This window comes from Podarcis pityusensis (assembly GCF_964106645.2).
Source record: "Podarcis pityusensis genome assembly, chromosome: 4".
Taxonomy (NCBI): Eukaryota; Metazoa; Chordata; class Lepidosauria; order Squamata; family Lacertidae; genus Podarcis; species Podarcis pityusensis.
Genome location: NC_138027.1, coordinates 69,043,812 through 69,061,498, shown reverse-complemented (window position 1 = coordinate 69,061,498; position 17,687 = coordinate 69,043,812). Strand labels below are relative to the sequence as shown.

The window sequence follows — 17,687 nt, the reverse complement described above, 5'->3', positions numbered from 1 at the left end:
CAGATAGCATGCGATGCTGTGCTTCCGCACTCAGCCTCTTGCTTGTTTATACAGGTGTCTGTGGAGGAATGTGGGCACTTCAGCTGAACCAATGAAAGCTGATAAGCTAATGGCCCTCTCTCTCCCTTTCTTGAGACTGAAGCATCTCTATCAACCTTCATCTGTTTAAATCTGCAGCTATCGTCCTCATCCCTCCCCCCTCAGCCCCATGTGTGTTATCAACCCTGGAAAATAAGGTTTGTAACTATTCTTGGCATTACCACTTCTGGATTAAAACTGTTCTCCCTTTTATGGGGAGCTGTTTTTTTCTCCTTGACACTACTTCGCACCCCCCACCCACCCCCCAAAAAGCGGAGAGGAATCAGCAATATACATCACACAACTGTTTATATTTAACTGACCTTATTTCATTAAATACACTTTCCGGGTACATTATCATTTGTTTTTAATGAATAACTAAATTGTTTTAGCAATTGAGCCCTTATTTAAACCAAAGGCTTTCAAAATACGTCTTTTTTTTTTAAACTAAGTAGTTGGCGGCTGTACGTAGTGTCGCGTAGAGCAAGATAAAGAGTATGAGTTGGAAGACACGATAGAAGTTGTCATGAGGTTGCCCTGTAGACCATTTTGTACCATTAAGCTGGCATTAATTTATCCTCCTTAACAGATGGTCACTGTTCATATTTTTCAAAGAGTTGTATTCCGCTTGTCGTAATGCGTCTCAGTAAATCCGTGACTGAGCAGGCATGTAACCCTGGGCCCTTCCACACCTAAGAGCAACTTTTTTTTGTCTTTTATCAAACAAGAGAATCTGCTGGGAAGAAACAATAATATATGAACTTCCATTTTGTTTGGCTGCTCTGTGTGTGGTCCACCCAGAAGTACTGAGACGGCATAATCAGTCTGCATATTGGCACTGCTGATCTTTAAATTTAACCCTGTTGTACTTTCAACTGAGCACTGAGGACAACCTATTAAAAGTTAATATTTAGTTCTAATGCAGTTTCTTTCAGAACAAATACTTGTAGGGGGGGCTGTAGCATTATAGAAAGGTGCTGATTAAATTTTACTTTAAAGGCTTACTCTTGTATGGATTTTCTTCTTAAGTAGGGGTAGACATATATGTGGAATTTGAAGCCAAAAAAAGGACATTGATAGCTATGTGTGTTGACTGCTTTCTTCCTCCAACATCCTTCCTGAACAGTTCAGTTTGGGACATGATAATTCAACACAGGATGTTGTTGGGAAGGCTTTGGGCAGCAATCCTATGGAGATATACAGAAGGCATTACATATGCTTAGCTTGTAGAAGACTACAGGAAATATGTTGACAATTTTTGGCGGAGGAAAGAAACCACATTTCTTAACCTTTCTCTTGTGGACAGGATTATTTTTTTATTTTTTATTTAAATACAGAATGGTTTAAACATTAGCTAGGCAAGCTCAGTCACTAGAGCATGAAACTCTTGATGTGAAGGTCATGGGTTCGAGTGAAATATTCCTGCATTGCAGGGGGTTTGACTAAATGACCCCCATGGCCCCTTCCAACTCTACACAAGTCAAAACAATTATGTAAGGGAGGTGAAAATTCTGAATATACAGCTAAATCAAAGGAGCAGGAACCAATTTCTGTATGATAGGCTTTTGTCTGACACTAATGCTTCACGTTTTCAAGCAAACCTGCTGAAACTCCACATTCTGTTGTAAATCAAAATGGGTTCCAGTTCTTTCTTTCCTGTTTTCCCTCTTTGCCATCACGTGTTCTCTCTGTGTGTATTTGGTAAATATGAAGAAATAGAAAAATATTTTCCCTTTTCTGAGACATTTATATTTTCCTTTAAAGCTCCCCCCCAGGAGTTGTGCAATAGTTTTCATGAAGGTGTTTGGCAACAAAGAAATCTTCTCTTTCCTTTTGGGCAAAGTGTACATTATAAACAGTAATCTGATATGGCAAAGGATATACATGCCTGGAGTAGAAAATAATCAGAAGCAATAGAAAAAATGTAATGAGTTAAAACAGGGCAAGAAATAGTAGGTAATGGGTGAATATGCCCATTGCATTCCTTCCTTGCAATGAAGATTTCCTCAGAGATTTGATAACTTAAATGATTTCATTGTTAATTCAAGGAGACTGCATTTCTTCCCACAAAGTATGCTTGTATTTGGACTTTTCAACATCCAGCCTAATCTTTTGTAAATCTTTTAAAATCAACATTTCTTTAAAAGCCATCAGACTTTTTTTTATTTAAAATGCATTTTAGCCCTTAAAAAATAATTGTTGCCCCACTTCTCTTTATTTAGTAGCAGAGGGGGGAAATGCTTCTGAACCCAGGGAATGCTTATTTGTACCCTTGCGTTGTGCTTTGTACTTGAGCAGATGCCTGTAGGGTATGTGATATGTGGAATGTGTTGTGTCCCCACCCCCTGCTGAAAGAAAAATGCTTGGAGGGGGGTAACTGAACCCTCTGCAATCAGTGTGCTGCCAACCTTAAAGAAAAAAACAAAACAAATAGCCTCTCCTGGGGAAACAATGAAGATTCCTTGCAGGCCTGATTCTTGTTAGAGAAACTCTTGTCTTAAAGGCTGGGCCGTTTGATTCTTGACATAGAGAAAGCCTGTCTCTGCTGGTAATTGTTTTGCCCTTCCAGCTGCATTTGCGCTTTGCCATGGGTTGAGGCGAACAACTGTGTGTTATTTTGTGTGTGTTAAGTTTGTGGGTTGAATTCCGAGCTCCTGATCCTCTTTAAGACTTTGGAAGGACAAAACAATATGAAACTTCTGCTGCTCCTTTTTTCTCTTTCCACCTCGAGGATGTTTGCAGTTCCCATTTCCTCCAGTATTTTTCAGATGTGTTTTTCATTATTTGCATAATGGTCACACCCTTGTACTTAAGGAATTCTTTATAAAGAAGTAATATAGAACAGAAAATTTCAGTTTAGCAGTTTTGCACAAATTTCATTAGTTCCAAGGGGACTGAATTCCAAGTTCTCCTTTGGCCTTTAAAACCTGAAAGGTTTGTAAACAAGTTACCTTGAGGACTCCCTTTCTCCCATAATTGCTGTCCAAGAAGCAGTGCCTACATGAGGACAGGGTCTTCACAGTGGTGGCACTTGAACTGCAAGTTCCTTCCAAAGGAGACTTGTTTGATATCCTCACTATTAGAAGTTAGGCAGCATTTTAAAAAGTTGCTGCTTTGGGGTCAAATTGAATTTGTTGTTTTGTTCAATGCTTTGGCTGCCCCTTGTCACTTCCTTGGCTTTTATATACAAGTTTTACTGTTTTATTCTTTTTTAATTTCTTGGTTTGTGACGCTGTTAGCCCTGTTATCAGTCCCTATGGGGTAGAGAGGTGAAATATAAACAATTTTAGAGTAAGCAGCTTCTCTCTTTTAACTTCAAACTTATTTTTATTTTTCAGATCGAAGAAGGCAGCAAAGCTGCAGCTGCCGACAAGCTGCTGGCTGGGGATGAAATTGTCAGCATCAATGACGTGGACCTCTCTGGGTTCAGGCAAGAAGCCATCTGCCTGGTGAAAGGTTCGCACAAGTCGCTAAAGCTCGTAGTGAAAAGGTAAGGTTTGTGATTCACCACGACAGAGACTAAAGTTCGTTCTTGATATCGTCAACTTGCTGACTGAGAACTAGATACAAGTCTCTCCTTTTCACTTTTCAAAATCTCATCTGAGTTACCGTATTTTTCGCCCTATAGGACGCACTTTTTCCCCTCCAAAAATGAAGGGGAAATCTGTGTGCGTCCTATGGGGCGAATACAGGCTTTCGCTGAAGCTTGGAGAGCGAGAGGGGTCGGTGCACACCGACCCCTCTCGCTCTCCAGGCTTCAGGAAGCTATCAGCAAGCCTGGGGAGCCCGCGGGAGTTCCTGCGGGGCTCCCCACGCTGCGGATAGCAGCCTGCCGCCCGGCGCGCAAGGTGCCCTGAAGCAGAGCGCCCCGTGCGCCGGGCAGACATCGGCCAGCCCCAGAAGCTCGGGGGACAGCGGGGAGGCGCAGCGCCGCCATCCCGCTGTTCCCCGAACTGGTTTTGGGGGGGAAATAAAGGGGGGGAAATTCGTTTATTTCCCCCCCAAAAAATTAGGTGCGTCCTATGGGACGGAGCGTCCTATGGGACGAAAAATACGGTAATTGGGTTTGGTTTTCCCCAAAAAATAACTTCACATGGTATATTATTGTTTGTTGTTGAATGGTTAATTCCCATTCAGTTTTAACTAGGACCGATGGTCTGGAGAAACGGAATGTTTTTCAGGTTTCTGTTAGCACTTCTTAGCCCAAGTAATCTATGAAGTAAAATGCTGCCTTGTGCATATTTTAAGTCACCTCAGCTCATGTTGAGGCACCCCCTTGGAAGCACTCACAATTCATAGGCTTTGGGCATACCTCTGTAAACATCCTCTGGTTTAAAAGAAGTGATATACAAGTAACCAAGCTGCACAAATCCTTTTCAGGCTTCTCAGAACTGCCTTGTTGTAGGGTGACATGGCAAGCAATCAGCGAAGGCTAGCTTATTCTCAGTGTTCCCACAGGCTCACATAGTCACATGAAGAGATTCTGAGTAGCATGGAAAAAATACTTGCCAATTACTAAAGAAGGCTATGGAGTCTACAGAGCCCATCACAGCAACAGACCTCAACCTTACAGCCTCTGGCTCACGTTCTGTATTAGGTCCTATTTCACCATGTGCCTGCTCTTAAACCGTCAGTCGATCCGTACCTTTGTCCCACGTGGCTTCACACTTTGTTCACTGTTGGCCATGCTGACTGGGGCTGATAGAATTCAACAATATCTTGAGCACGCTGTGTAAGCTGCCTCTGCTTAAGATACAATCTGTGGGGCTAAATTAAGAGGCTGTTGAATAACTGCAAGGTGCTCTCCACTGCTGGTGCCGGATCTCAATGAAAATACGATACAGTCGTACCTTGGATCCCGAACGCCTTGCGAGTCAAACGTTTTGGCTCCCGAACACCAAAAACACAGAAGTGAGTGTTCCGGTTTGCGAACGTTCTTTGGAACCCGAACGTCCGACGCAGCTTCCGCTTGACTGCAGAAGCCTTGGTTTCCGAATGGTTTGAAAGTCGAACGGACTTCCAGAACGGATTCCATTTGACTTCCAAGGTACCACTGTATATGCATTTTCTTCAGAGAACTGTAATCATCATGCAACAACTGTTTGTGTTTGTGTGTGTGTGTGTGTGTGTGTGTGTGTTTGTTTGTTTTTTTGTTTTTGCAAAACATTGTTGGATAAGAGAAGTTGGGAAAGGTCTCTGACAGGGTGGATTTGATTTAAATCAAATTGATTTACATCACGATTTAAATCACTAGTCAGTAAGACTTGATTTAAATCACAAGTGAGTAAGACTTGATTTAAATCATTTTTTTACAGAAGGACTCATTCTTGCTGGTATAATCTTAATATTTACAACCAGATGAACGTTTCATTTTTGGAATAATAAATTTTCAGAGTAGCTTTTACAGTTATATCAAAAATTACTGATTTGGTTATAGTATTAGAAATACATAGAGAGATAATTGTGAAATTATTGTGAGGTTAAGTAAGTTAACTGTTTATATTTGGACAACTTTTCTGCTGTACGTACTTTATTGGTAGGAGAAAAATAATCATTTCCTTAATAAAATTTTAAACTGTTTAACTAAAGCAATAACATTATAGCATATGTATCCATGTTTGTTAACTGATGTGGTTAAACTTTTTTTTAAAAAAACAACATCCAACAACTGAGTTTTAGCATGCATGAAAAACTTAAAACAAATCCTTATTTCCTGATAAATAGCCTTTGGACTTTAATGTAACCTAAATAGAAAACTATCTTTAGAAAGATTTTTCCTCCAAAAGCATTTTATTTTAAAATTTCAATTTAATTTTTTTTTTAAATGATATTTTTTTTTAATCATTTGTTTTTATCTACCCTGCTCCCTGATACCATAACCTGATGATAACTATTTAATGCCAACAATTGTACAGTATAAACAATACAGTGGCTGCATTTTCACTTAACACTAAACCAGGGATGAACAACCTTTTTCTGATTTGTAATGTGATTGAATGTCATTCATTTCTGACATAACTGTGCTACACACACACACACACACACACACACACACACACATATGGCAGAAGCCTGCCCATTTGTTCTCAGGAAGTTGGGGAAATAACTTCTTTTCACCAAGCATCAAAACAAGGGGAAAAAAAGTTAGAAGTGAAATAGAAAGTGAGAGAAAACACCTTTAAACCATGAAGAATAAGGAAGAAATGAAGGGGAAGAACTCTGGTGGGGTGGGGAAATGGAGAATCCTCATGAAGTTGCCCACCTATGCTCTAAAATATAATTTAGCATTATATGGATGAGCATCCACAAACTGATGCAAAGCATTGGTCTTGTTCACATCCCTTTCCTTCTCCAAGACTTCTGCCAAGTTTAATTTTGCTTTCAAATAATCTTAGTGTTAAGATCATGATTGAATACAAACAATGATGCTGAAGAAGCCAACTTCAAACCATGGGCTATGAAATTGGCTTGTTTTAGCTAACTGTGGTTTACTTCATCTGGGTTCATAGAAGCTCATCTACGTACTACCAAACCTCGGTTTAGTGTTACATGTGATCCAGGCAAAAGGGTCTTACAAGCTTTTGATATGTATAAGATATATGTCCAATATCATTATTTTTGTATTACCTGATATGTGTCGGCATTTGGCCCTGTTAGAGAATATATCAACTACAGTGGTACCTTGGTTCTTGGACGTAAAATGTAATCCGTTCTAGAAGTCTGTTCGACTTCTGAAACGTTCAAAGACCAAGGCACAGCTTCCGATAGGCGCAGGCGCCCTGGAAACAACAGCCAACAACCACATTGGACGTTCAGGTTCTGAAAAACGTTTGAAAACCAGATTACTTACTTCCAAGTTTTCGGTGTCCGGGAGCCAAAATGTTCGAGTACCAAGGTTCCACTGTATTTAGACGAATCTCCCCCTGAGCATCTTGAAAAGACTCACATCTTCATAACAGAACTTTAGCATCTTTAATTTTCTCACTTCAGAAAATTGCACAACACGGAGGTGCAAACCAGGAACCTTTACATCACAGAACTGACTACTTTTATGCTGCTTAGCTATCCAGTTTCACTAGCTTAATGTTAAGATGGATATTGTTCTGGATGCATATCAGTAATGCTTAATTGATGTACTATGCTCATTTATCCTCAGTCACCATCTGTAACAAAAAATAATGGAAGAAATGAAAGAGATCACTGAGATTCCTAGAGACAACAACCTGCTTATTTCTCATGTTTGCTCTGGGAGAAAATATTACAAGTCGTTAATAATTCTTTAAAAATAGTTTTGGTGTGGATTGGCACACAAAATAAAGAAAGCAGATGGCACTATAACCCAGATAATGTGAATAGTTTCAGGGAGTTCTACCAAAAGTTATATAGCCCAGGAACCAATAAATTATATCAAAACCCCATCTGGAATATATTATAATTCATATCTACTTGATCTTACATTGGCTTCTACTTTGGGCAAGGAGGAAAGAACATTTAATACACAATCTATGTTCTAAGCAATGGAGCAATCTTCATGATCTGTTTATTTGGAGCCCTTTAAATTTTCAGACATTCCACAACATAACTCATTGCTTAGCGAACTATCAGCTTTAAGGTAGCTTCCCTTTAGGTTTCCAGACATTACTCTCCTTTAGATATGCAGACGTTCATAACTTAGGAAAGTTAGTCATGTTTGGATATTCTACATAAATCTGCTTCTGGGCACTGGGTTAATGCTTCTCGCTGGCAAAATATTCTAGCCCTATTCTCCATTACTGTGGCCGTGAAGATGTCAAAATCCATGTGGGGAATATTAGAAAAGGGGTTTAAAATAAAACTGCCAGTATAATAATGTAGAATACTCTTGTGCTCAGGTCCTGCTTGTGTGTTTCCCACAGGCAACTGATTGGCCTGATCCTGCAATCTCTTCTTCTGTACATATGAACCATGATAGTTGCTTCGCCAAACACATGATTACTTGCTGCTGCTATCATGGACAGCCATGTGCGAACACATTCTTAGTGCTGTACATTACAAGGGATGTTTAGGCACAGTGAAGTGATAAGTTCCCATACTCCTTGGTCTAAAATCTTTGCAGCCTAAATGTACTTTTCTCTGCTCAGTTTGTTGTTGAAACAACAAATGCTAGTCACAAGCAGTATATAATAATTTATCTCATAAGGTCACAGTGTTCTATTTCTGTCCAGCTGTATCTCACTGAAAATGGTCTGCCCCATTAACTTGTGATGGAATGCTAGTCTTTTCCTAGTAGTTGGCTGTTCTTTGACCATGTCTCTGGGTGTTCAAGCCACAGCTGGATGCTTTCTACCGCTTTGCAACACATTTAGTTAACTGTCATCCACAACTTGGAGTAACTGGAGAAATTAACTCGAACCTTCTGGAAAAGGAGCTAGAATTCAGTTTGAGTTACATGTGTGTTTAGCGACTTGCAAGAGCTGAAGCAGCTGAAGTTTTGTTCATCATATTTTCCCTATGCCCATCTCTCCTCCCTTCTCCCTGTTCTTTTCTTCTCTTTCTGTCAGTAGCATGGTTCACACTTCATAAGCCATAGTCTGAAACAAACCTATGCCGTACAAGCTGTGTGCTATTGCATGTTGCTCAAATCATGGCTGCCCCACTCCATCCTTTCCTAAGCTGGAAAGGAAGAAGCCCTGGAACCAGCATTCGTGGTTTGTTACTCTAACAAACTGACATGCTCCTTCTTCATGATAAGACATTTCAGACTGTGGTTTACTGTGACATGTGAACAAGACAAATATGTAGACAATTAAGAATCAGGTTAAAAAAATAACACCCAAGCAGAAAAAGCACTTGAGGAACTGCATTTTTCAATTCTTCCCTTTATGAAAAAATACTTGTGGGCAAAGCTAGACTAAAGTTCCCGGTGCCTTAATTTACGGTTTTCCCTGTCTCTGTCACTGGGTCACTGACTCATACGCTCTCTTACCTACATTTGGAAGATGAGGAAGGGTGGGGAAGGGATTGCACCATAGGTTGTTAAAAAAATAAATAAATGAGTGTTGTCTGTAAGGCACTGTTTCAGCAAACCCTGTTCAGTATTTCCTTCCTGTTCAGTATTTTCTTCAGGGATAAGCATCTTGCTTCTGGACTGATCATCAAATAATATTTTCGTCACTTTCCTTTGAATCAAGTTACAGATAGGTAGCCGTGTTGGTCTGCCATAGTCAAAATAAAAAAAAATCCTTCCAGTAGCACCTTTAAGACCAACTAAGTTAGTTCTTGGTATGAGCTTTCGTGTGCAAGCACACTTCTTCAGATACACTGAAACAGAAGTTGCCAGATCCTTCTATATAGTGAGAAGGTGGGGAGGGGTATTACTCAGAAGGGTGGTGGGAATGGGAGATTGGCAGATAGCTGAGATGAGCCTGCTGACGACTCTTAACGACTGTAATAGGTCTTACAGGAAAAGGCAAGGGGTGAGAAGGTGAGAAATGGCTTAGTCATGTATAATGGGATAAGAATCCAATGTCTTTGTTCAAACCAGGTCTCTCCATGGTTTTAAGTTTGGTAATGAGTTGCAATTCAGCAGCTTCTCTTTCCAGTCTATTTCTGAAATTCCTTTGTAGTAAAACAGCTACTTTGAGATCTTGTATAGAATGTCCTGGGAGATTGAAGTGTTCTCCTACTGGTTTCTCTGTTTTGTGATTCTTGATGTCAGATTTATGTCCATTTATTCTTTGGCGTAAGGTTTGGCCTGTTTGTCCAATATAGAGAGCTGAAGGACACTGTTGGCATTTGATGCCATACACAATGTTAGATGATGAGCAATTGAATAGTCCCGAGATGGTATGTGTGATGTTGTTGGGGCCAGTAATGGTGTTGTCCGGGTGTATGTGGCAGCAAAGTTGGCATCTGGGTTTATTGCAGGCTCTGGTGCCAGTGTCCGTGTTAAGTCTGGTTGTAGTATTATTAACAACTCCTAACCCACAATAATACTACAACCAGACTTAACACGGACACTGGCACCAGAGCCTGCAATAAATCCAGATGCCAACTTTGCTGCCACATACACCCGGACAACACCATTACTGGCCCCAACAACATCACACATACCATCTCGGGACTATTCAATTGCTCATCATCTAACATTGTGTATGGCATCAAATGCCAACAGTGTCCTTCAGCTCTCTATATTGGACAAACAGGCCAAACCTTACGCCAAAGAATAAATGGACATAAATCTGACATCAAGAATCACAAAACAGAGAAACCAGTAGGAGAACACTTCAATCTCCCAGGACATTCTATACAAGATCTCAAAGTAGCTGTTTTACTACAAAGGAATTTCAGAAATAGACTGGAAAGAGAAGCTGCTGAATTGCAACTCATTACCAAACTTAAAACCATGGAGAGACCTGGTTTGAACAAAGACATTGGATTCTTATCCCATTATACATGACTAAGCCATTTCTCACCTTCTCACCCCTTGCCTTTTCCTGTAAGACCTATTACAGTCGTTAAGAGTCGTCAGCAGGCTCATCTCAGCTATCTGCCAATCTCCCATTCCCACCACCCTTCTGAGTAATACCCCTCCCCACCTTCTCACTATATAGAAGGATCTGGCAACTTCTGTTTCAGTGTATCTGAAGAAGTGTGCTTGCACACGAAAGCTCATACCAAGAACTAACTTAGTTGGTCTTAAAGGTGCTACTGGAAGGATTTTTTTTATTTTGACTTTGAATCAAGCTCAGCAAAGGTTATTTGGGGAGACGCTAGAACTCTCCTGTGTTGATTTTATTTCTAGAATGGATGTGCTTCCTTCTATAATGGGCAAAGGCATATGGAGAAATAAGTAGATGGCCCTGTTGTGCTAGTGCTATTTAGCAGGAAACTTTTTAGGAGGGAGGAACTACTCCTGTTCTTTCTTTAACCAAAGAAAGCTTGCCATCAAAGCCGAAAACCCTACATACTTTTTAAAAAAAAAACCAAAGAATTGTACTACCATATATTTAGCTGTTTTGACCCATTGAAGCATGAATTTGGTGTTGTGCATGCCACCTGTGGCAATTCAGTTATTTGGTCATGATGGCATCTGACAGATCTGCAGTTGTAGATCATGCACTCTCACTTCCAATCCTAGATGTGTGGTCATCTCCTTGCCATCAACCATGGTTTGTTCCAGCAGAAATGTCGCACTGCACCATGGTTAAAGCAAACTATGGAAATCCACGGTTATGTGACATGCTCTCAGTTCCCTTAGCCATGGTTAGGATATCAGAAATGTTCAAAGGCAGGCCTGAATCCCATTCTGAATTGAGGGGTAGAAAGATATTCAAATGGCAGTACAGGCCAAATAAGTCTGAAGGGTGCAACACATTCCTTAAATATTTGGGCCACTTTCCCCCCTTAATGCTGCTGGTTCTGGCTTTGTGAACACCCAGTATAAGGCCAAATCACCCAAGTATGCTGAGGATTACAGGTCATAGCTGTCAACTTACAGATTTGAAAATAAGGGACCAGCAGCCTTGAAAATAAGGGGCCAGCAGCCAAAATAAGGGACCTGCAGCCTCACCTGTTCTAGGCACTCCACTCTTCCTGTCCTCCTGCAGTCTGGTCAAACTCATGCTGGTAGCTTCGAGAACACTGTCCAACCAACTTTGTAACCAGAGGTTCAACTGAATAGAATCTGAATCACATGCACCACAAGGCCTATGCAGCCTCAACTTAAGATGGCTCCCTGGCCTGCCTTTGCACTGCAAAGTTTGCAGCAGCACGTGTAACAAAATGGCGTCCAGCATTCAAAAAACCCCTCAGCTTGCATTAACTAGCCCCACACACACACAGCCTCCCTCCCCACGAGATCTCCTTTCCTTTTCCCCCACCATGTGCCCCTGCTCCAGATAGACCTTTTCGCTGGCAAGGGTGAGTGGGCCGTCGATGACGGCCGATTCCGATCCGAGCACTCAGCACAGGTATGTTCAACTTCTGAGCCCCTCTGAGCCAAAGGCAGAAAGCCCAGCCAGCAGGCTAACGAAGCCTCAAGGAAAACCACCGTCACCTCTCCGCTGGGAAGCGCTGAGCAAAGGCGAGTCCCCAGGGAACGCACCTGATTTGATCAGCACAAGGCATGCAAGCTCCACCCCCCAGTCGTTCTTAGACTTTTTATTGGGTGAGCAACACAGCCAAGCAACACAGTTGGAGCCTTCCTCCTCCCTGGCTGGCAGGGAGGGAGGGAGAGGAGCTGCTTCCTTTGACATTTAAGGGACATTTAAGGGACATCCATCAATAAGGGACAGCAGCGGGACATGGCGCTGGAATAAGGGACTGTCCCTTCAAATAAGGGACACTTGACAGCTATGCTACAGGTGGGGAGAGTGCTATTGCAACCATAGTCCTGCTTAGGGACTCCCCAAAGGTTGGCCAATGTGAGAGTGAGATGCTAGTTGGACCTTTGGCCTGATCTAGCAGGACTCTTGTTTTGCTATTACAAGTGCTTGAGGTAGAAAGGGAAGCAAAACCAGCTATCTACAGTGCCATCTACTGGCACAATTTTTGCCAGGTATACTTTGGCTAGACTTAGAACCACTGGAGGTAAATTTTAAAAAACCCAGCACACATTAAATCATACTTAGCTAGTATGATTTAGGAGTTAGTATGCTTTTTATCCAACAGAATAAATTGACCAGGATTTTTTTTTTTTTTTAAAAAAAAGCATCACAAATAGAAAGATGGGAGAAAAATTAAAAAGAAACTTCAAAGTTTCAACCCTATCCTCACTTAATTTGTAAGCCCCGTTGAATTCAGTGGGGCATATCTTTCAGGCAGCATGTAGGGGATTGCAATGTAAGGTTTCCGCCTGCATAACAAATTTTAATAATGCCAGAATCCACAGCTGAGGATTGCCTTTATTAGGACCAAGCGAAATCTCACAAGATATTGGCAAGCTTTTGAATTCTTCAAAACTCTTTATCAGGAAAGATGTTAAACAAAGGAAGGTTGCCACTATTTTTGTGACATTTCGGTTGGTACTAATGAAACTGCTGCCCAACTGTGGACACCAGGCGAAAATGTTTCTCTTCAACCAGTTGTTTGGCTGATTAACATTCTATGGCCTTTAAAATGTGGGGAGAGGCGGGTTATTGGTTTGTTTGCTTTTGTTTCTGCTTTATTATGTATTTTGCACTTTCATTATATATATATTTTATGTTGTGAACTGCCCTGTGATCTTCAGATGGAGGACGATATACAAATTAATTAAATAAACAAACAAACAAATTAAGCCATAATCTAGTTTAACATGTTGAGTTAAACGGGTTTATCTGTTACAAGAGTTGATGCTAATGATTGCATGGCAATTTGTGGTAATTAGTTGCATTGATGATTTCACTTTTGTTGGGTAGCAACATTATAGGAAATGTTTTCCTGTGTTCCACCATATTGCTGATAACTATTGTGGTGCTTTGTTGTGTATGAACTGCTTAATATTTGTTCTGAATCTCTAATGTCACAAGTCATTGAAATACGTGCACACAGACATTAACAGAGTGGGATATCTGATGTCTAGAACACAAAGTCTCCTGTTTGCAGGCTGCAATTCCCAGATGTTGTGTTCTTTAAAGCCTATTGATGTGTTTTCATTCAGGCACTTTGGGGAGACATGCTGACTTTGAGTTAAATATGATTCCATGATTCTACGTGCCTACGTGTTTTAAATGAAAGTGTCATGTGGTGCTGAACTTCCTTTCTGTTTTTCATTTGGATGCTAATGGAATGGTAGTGCATTTGAAAAAAACCAAATAGTGTAAACAGTGGAGGCCAGTGCTTCATTTATTGGTTGAGCCCATCTGTGTATTTGAATAATACATGGAGACAACAGTATTGATTTCTGCTTTTATGTTCGCTGGAACCATGCATGTTAATTTGATGTCTTGATAAAATTGTAGGAAATACTGTTAATCTAAAAAGCATGGAAGCTTTGTCTTTTCTTTTGGAGTCTTTCAGAGTGTGTACTCTATGTTTTGTGCTTGTTGTAGTAGTAAAAGAAGATCAAAGATAAGCCAGCATCGTCTGGGTAATTGTAAGCTGCATTAATCAACCAAGTGGCTAATGTGATGCGTATGTTTGGGTGTAGGGGATCCTCATTCAGCGCTGGTTAAATTACATGAATGGCCTTCAGAGTTATTGCAGCTCTGAGCTATTGTTTCTGTAGGTCACACTATTTTGTATTGCATACAAATGCATATCAGTTCTTTTATGTTACATAAATCCACCAGATTCAACTCTCTTGTAAAGCCCTAATACTTGCACTTGCCACTATTCAGTGATATACATTTACAAATAACTATTTTGGTACCACACTGTGGCTATTTCAGGGATTGATACTTATATAGAAATACTTACTGTCAAAATAAAAACAAGACTGCTGATACGTTTTTATCTTCAGTAACCTGGAAAGTAAATAGCAAAATTTTGCTAATGTTAATAAAAAAGGTTTTGCCAGTTCAAAAGATAGCAATGATCATTTACAGACCCTCCAAGTGTCCCTACTTTCCAGTGACAGCCCCAGATTTGAAGATGTCCCGGTTTCTGATTTCATCCCAGAATGTCCCACTTTGCCTTAGGATGTCCCTATTTTCATTGGAGAAATGTTGGAGGGTATGGAGTTATGTTTGTTAAAAATAGTACCAGCTTCACTACAAGCTTCACAACCATAAGTAAAACTATTACTAATTTCATTGTCTGGTAAGCAACTTGTTTAAATTTTATTGTGAAAGTTTGCTTCTAAGTGTTCATGATAGGGGGTGAAGATGCGGTGAAACCGACACATGCAGAAGGCTTACAATCTTAAATGATACAATTATCGCATGTCAAACTATGCAAGACACCATACACTACATTGAACAGCTTTTAAAAAGGAAGTGGGCATGGGTCCCCCAATGTGGATGAGGACCATGGCATGAGGACAGAGGGGTTTTAAAACTTTAACCATATTATGCAGCCCGTATTAAAGCCCCTGCAACTGCTATTTGCCTTGAGAGAAAAGTTCTCATTTTACACCGGTATGATTATTTCACCTATACTATTTGTATGGTGCAAGAAATAGTGGTAAGAAGTGGTGATGCTTTCTCTTGGCAAACACGTACACACAAATTGAAAGCCCAATTTGAGCTGCTCATTTTATTATAACTAGGAAGTGCATCATAGTGGAAAGCACATTTCTTTGATTACCCTTGTATTAACTGTGGCTTAGTCATGTTTCTCAAGAGGAAGTTAGAGGGAAGGTCAAGGTTAGCAAATGTGAGATCATACTAATTCCAGCCTTTCCATGATTGTTTTTATTTTATACAGGTTTTCAGGGTGTGCAGAAGTACCAGATATATGTTAAGTCAGAAGAATGTAGCTGAACTGGCCAGGGTTGATGCTCTGCAGCCTCTTTGTTATGGGAGATGGTGCCTCATGGGAGGGGAAACCCTGATAGGCAACCAACAAATACAGATAAATAATAAATCTTCTCTGGCAGCCCATTGCTTCTTGTGTAAGGAGCAAGTCATAACTCGGTCAGGGTGACACAGGATTTCAGGAGCTATAAGAAAGGACATGGTTGTTGTATTTTCTTCCTCCTACACACAATATTCAAATAGAACGCAGTGTGTAATTTATATAATTATTCATTGGTTATTTTCTTTAGGAATGTACACTTTGGAGGATCATTGTCAAGACATCTCGAGTATATTCAGCTCATATGATACCAACATACAAGTCAAGCTCACCGTGTTTATAGAGGTCTTTAAGGAAAGGGATGGGGAGACAGTGGGCCTGATATTTTGGTGAAAGTTCCTGCCTAGAAATTGAAAGTGCTCTCTGCTGTTTTCTGTTGATTGCAGGTTGTTGGTGACATGGTTATAGGATTTGGTGACAGCCAGTGTGTTGCAGTGTCTAGACTCGCATCAAGGTCAAAATCCCGCTTAGGCATGAAGTTCACTAGTGGATTTTGGACCTTAGTTTAACCTATCACACAGGTTATGAGGAGGGTAAAACTGGAGTGGAGCAGAGAACCATGTATAACTTTCCTTTGTCAGGAGGAAAAGCACAGTGGTACCTCGGGTTAAGTACTTAATTCGTTCCGGAGGTCCGTTCTTAACCTGAAACTGTTCTTAACCTGAAGCACCACTTTAGCTAATGGGGCCTCCTGCTTCCGCCACGCCGCCAGGGCACGATTTCTGTTCTCACCCTGAAGCAAAGTTCTTAACCTGAAGCACTATTTCTGGGTTAGAGGAGTCTGTAACCTGAAGCGTATGTAACCTGAAGCGTATGTAACCTGAGGTACAACTGTAATATTCACAGGTTTGCCACTGAGAAGATTCCCTTTCTTCGAGAAGGGATGCCCAAGTAGCAGTGATGAGTGACATAACTTCTAAGCATATTTCCATAAAACTGTATGGGTTTCCATTTCCCCCCTCCCTTTCTGTTCCTGTGCAGTGAGTAAATATTGACCATTTGGTAAGATATCAAGGCGGCTATCAGTGTACAACTGTCACATAACTCTAACCCTCACATATGGGGAGCGGGTGGTGCCGTGGTCTAAACCACTGAGCCTCTTAGCCTCGCCGATTGGAAGATTGGCGGTTTGAATCCCTGCAACAGGGTGAGCTCCCGTTACTCTGTCCCAGCTTCTGCCAACCTAGCAGTTCGAAAGCACACCAGTCAAGTAGATAAATAGGTACGACTGTGGCAGGAAGGTAAATGGTGTTTCCGTGCGCTCTGGCTTCTGCCACGGTGTCCAGTTGCACCAGAAGCAACTTAGTTATGCTGGCCATATTACCCAGAAAGCTGTCTGTGGACAAACGCCGGCTCCCTCGGCCTGAAAGCAAGATGAGGGCCGAACCCCATAGTCACCTTTGACTGGATTTAACCGTCCAGGGGTCCTTTACCTTTATATCTCACATTCATGTGGCCTAAACCTCTGCTTGGGGATCACGTGAGGTGATCTGAATTAAACTCAGACAGTACAGTACTGAGGTGATGAGGCATGGGAGGCCTTGAGAGAAGATAGGACAACCACTATGTTCCCTGGCTTAAAAACTTTTTTTTAAAAGGAATTTGGTAGAGGGTTGCTTTTGTTTTTGTAAGGCATTCAAAGCCAACAGTCACAAACAAAACAGGTGGTTTGGAAGGCTGTTGAACTGAAGGGGGGGGGGGTTAAGTAGAAACAATGGATTTTCCAATCCTGGGACTTTGTGCTGGTGAAGTATGTGGAGAATTTCAGCCAGTTCCTGTAAAGGAGGTTTTTCCTGGAAGTCAGTGGCACAACTTGTGCAAAGTGTTTCAAAGAAGGTGTGGCAAGAGCTGAAATAGATAAAATATGTAGTAATAAAGATCTGGACTCCCCCCCCTGCTCCCCTTGCTCATAATTTATAGTGAGGAAATTTTGTGATTGGAAGGGAACGAGAATATTATACTCCTATTTTGAGACTAATGTTTTCACATTTTTAAGATTCATATTTGTCTTGATTTGTTTTGTTTTTTTAAATAGTGTGCCAAAAATCTAGAGAGTTTGGTTGTCTGCACATGTCTTTCTTTCACATTTTCACATGTTTTATAGTTCAGGGTTAATATTGTTCCTCCCTGCT

The 17,687-nt window shown here is 40.9% G+C and overlaps 1 protein-coding gene and 1 long non-coding RNA gene across 5 annotated transcripts in view; one reads left to right on the top strand and one right to left on the bottom strand.

Annotated features, from left to right (window-relative positions):
• SHROOM2 (shroom family member 2) overlaps positions 1-17,687 on the top strand; it is a 105,689-nt gene that overhangs the window by 43,073 nt on the left and 44,929 nt on the right. For all 3 annotated transcript variants that reach the window (XM_081001276.1, XM_081001277.1, XM_081001278.1), the window contains exon 2: positions 3,417-3,568. In XM_081001276.1, coding sequence (XP_080857402.1) covers positions 3,417-3,568 — 152 coding nt within the window. The remainder of the gene's footprint in view (positions 1-3,416; positions 3,569-17,687) is intronic.
• LOC308474894 lies at positions 1,449-17,566 on the bottom strand. Of its 2 annotated transcripts, XR_013985012.1 has the most exons (4): positions 16,989-17,566; positions 14,458-14,504; positions 4,724-4,845; positions 1,449-1,766 (listed from the first exon to the last, which is right to left on the bottom strand). It is a non-coding gene; the product is annotated as an uncharacterized lncRNA (long non-coding RNA). The 2 variants fall into 2 exon arrangements; XR_013985013.1 differs by lacking the exons at positions 1,449-1,766; positions 4,724-4,845 and adding an exon at positions 7,057-7,241.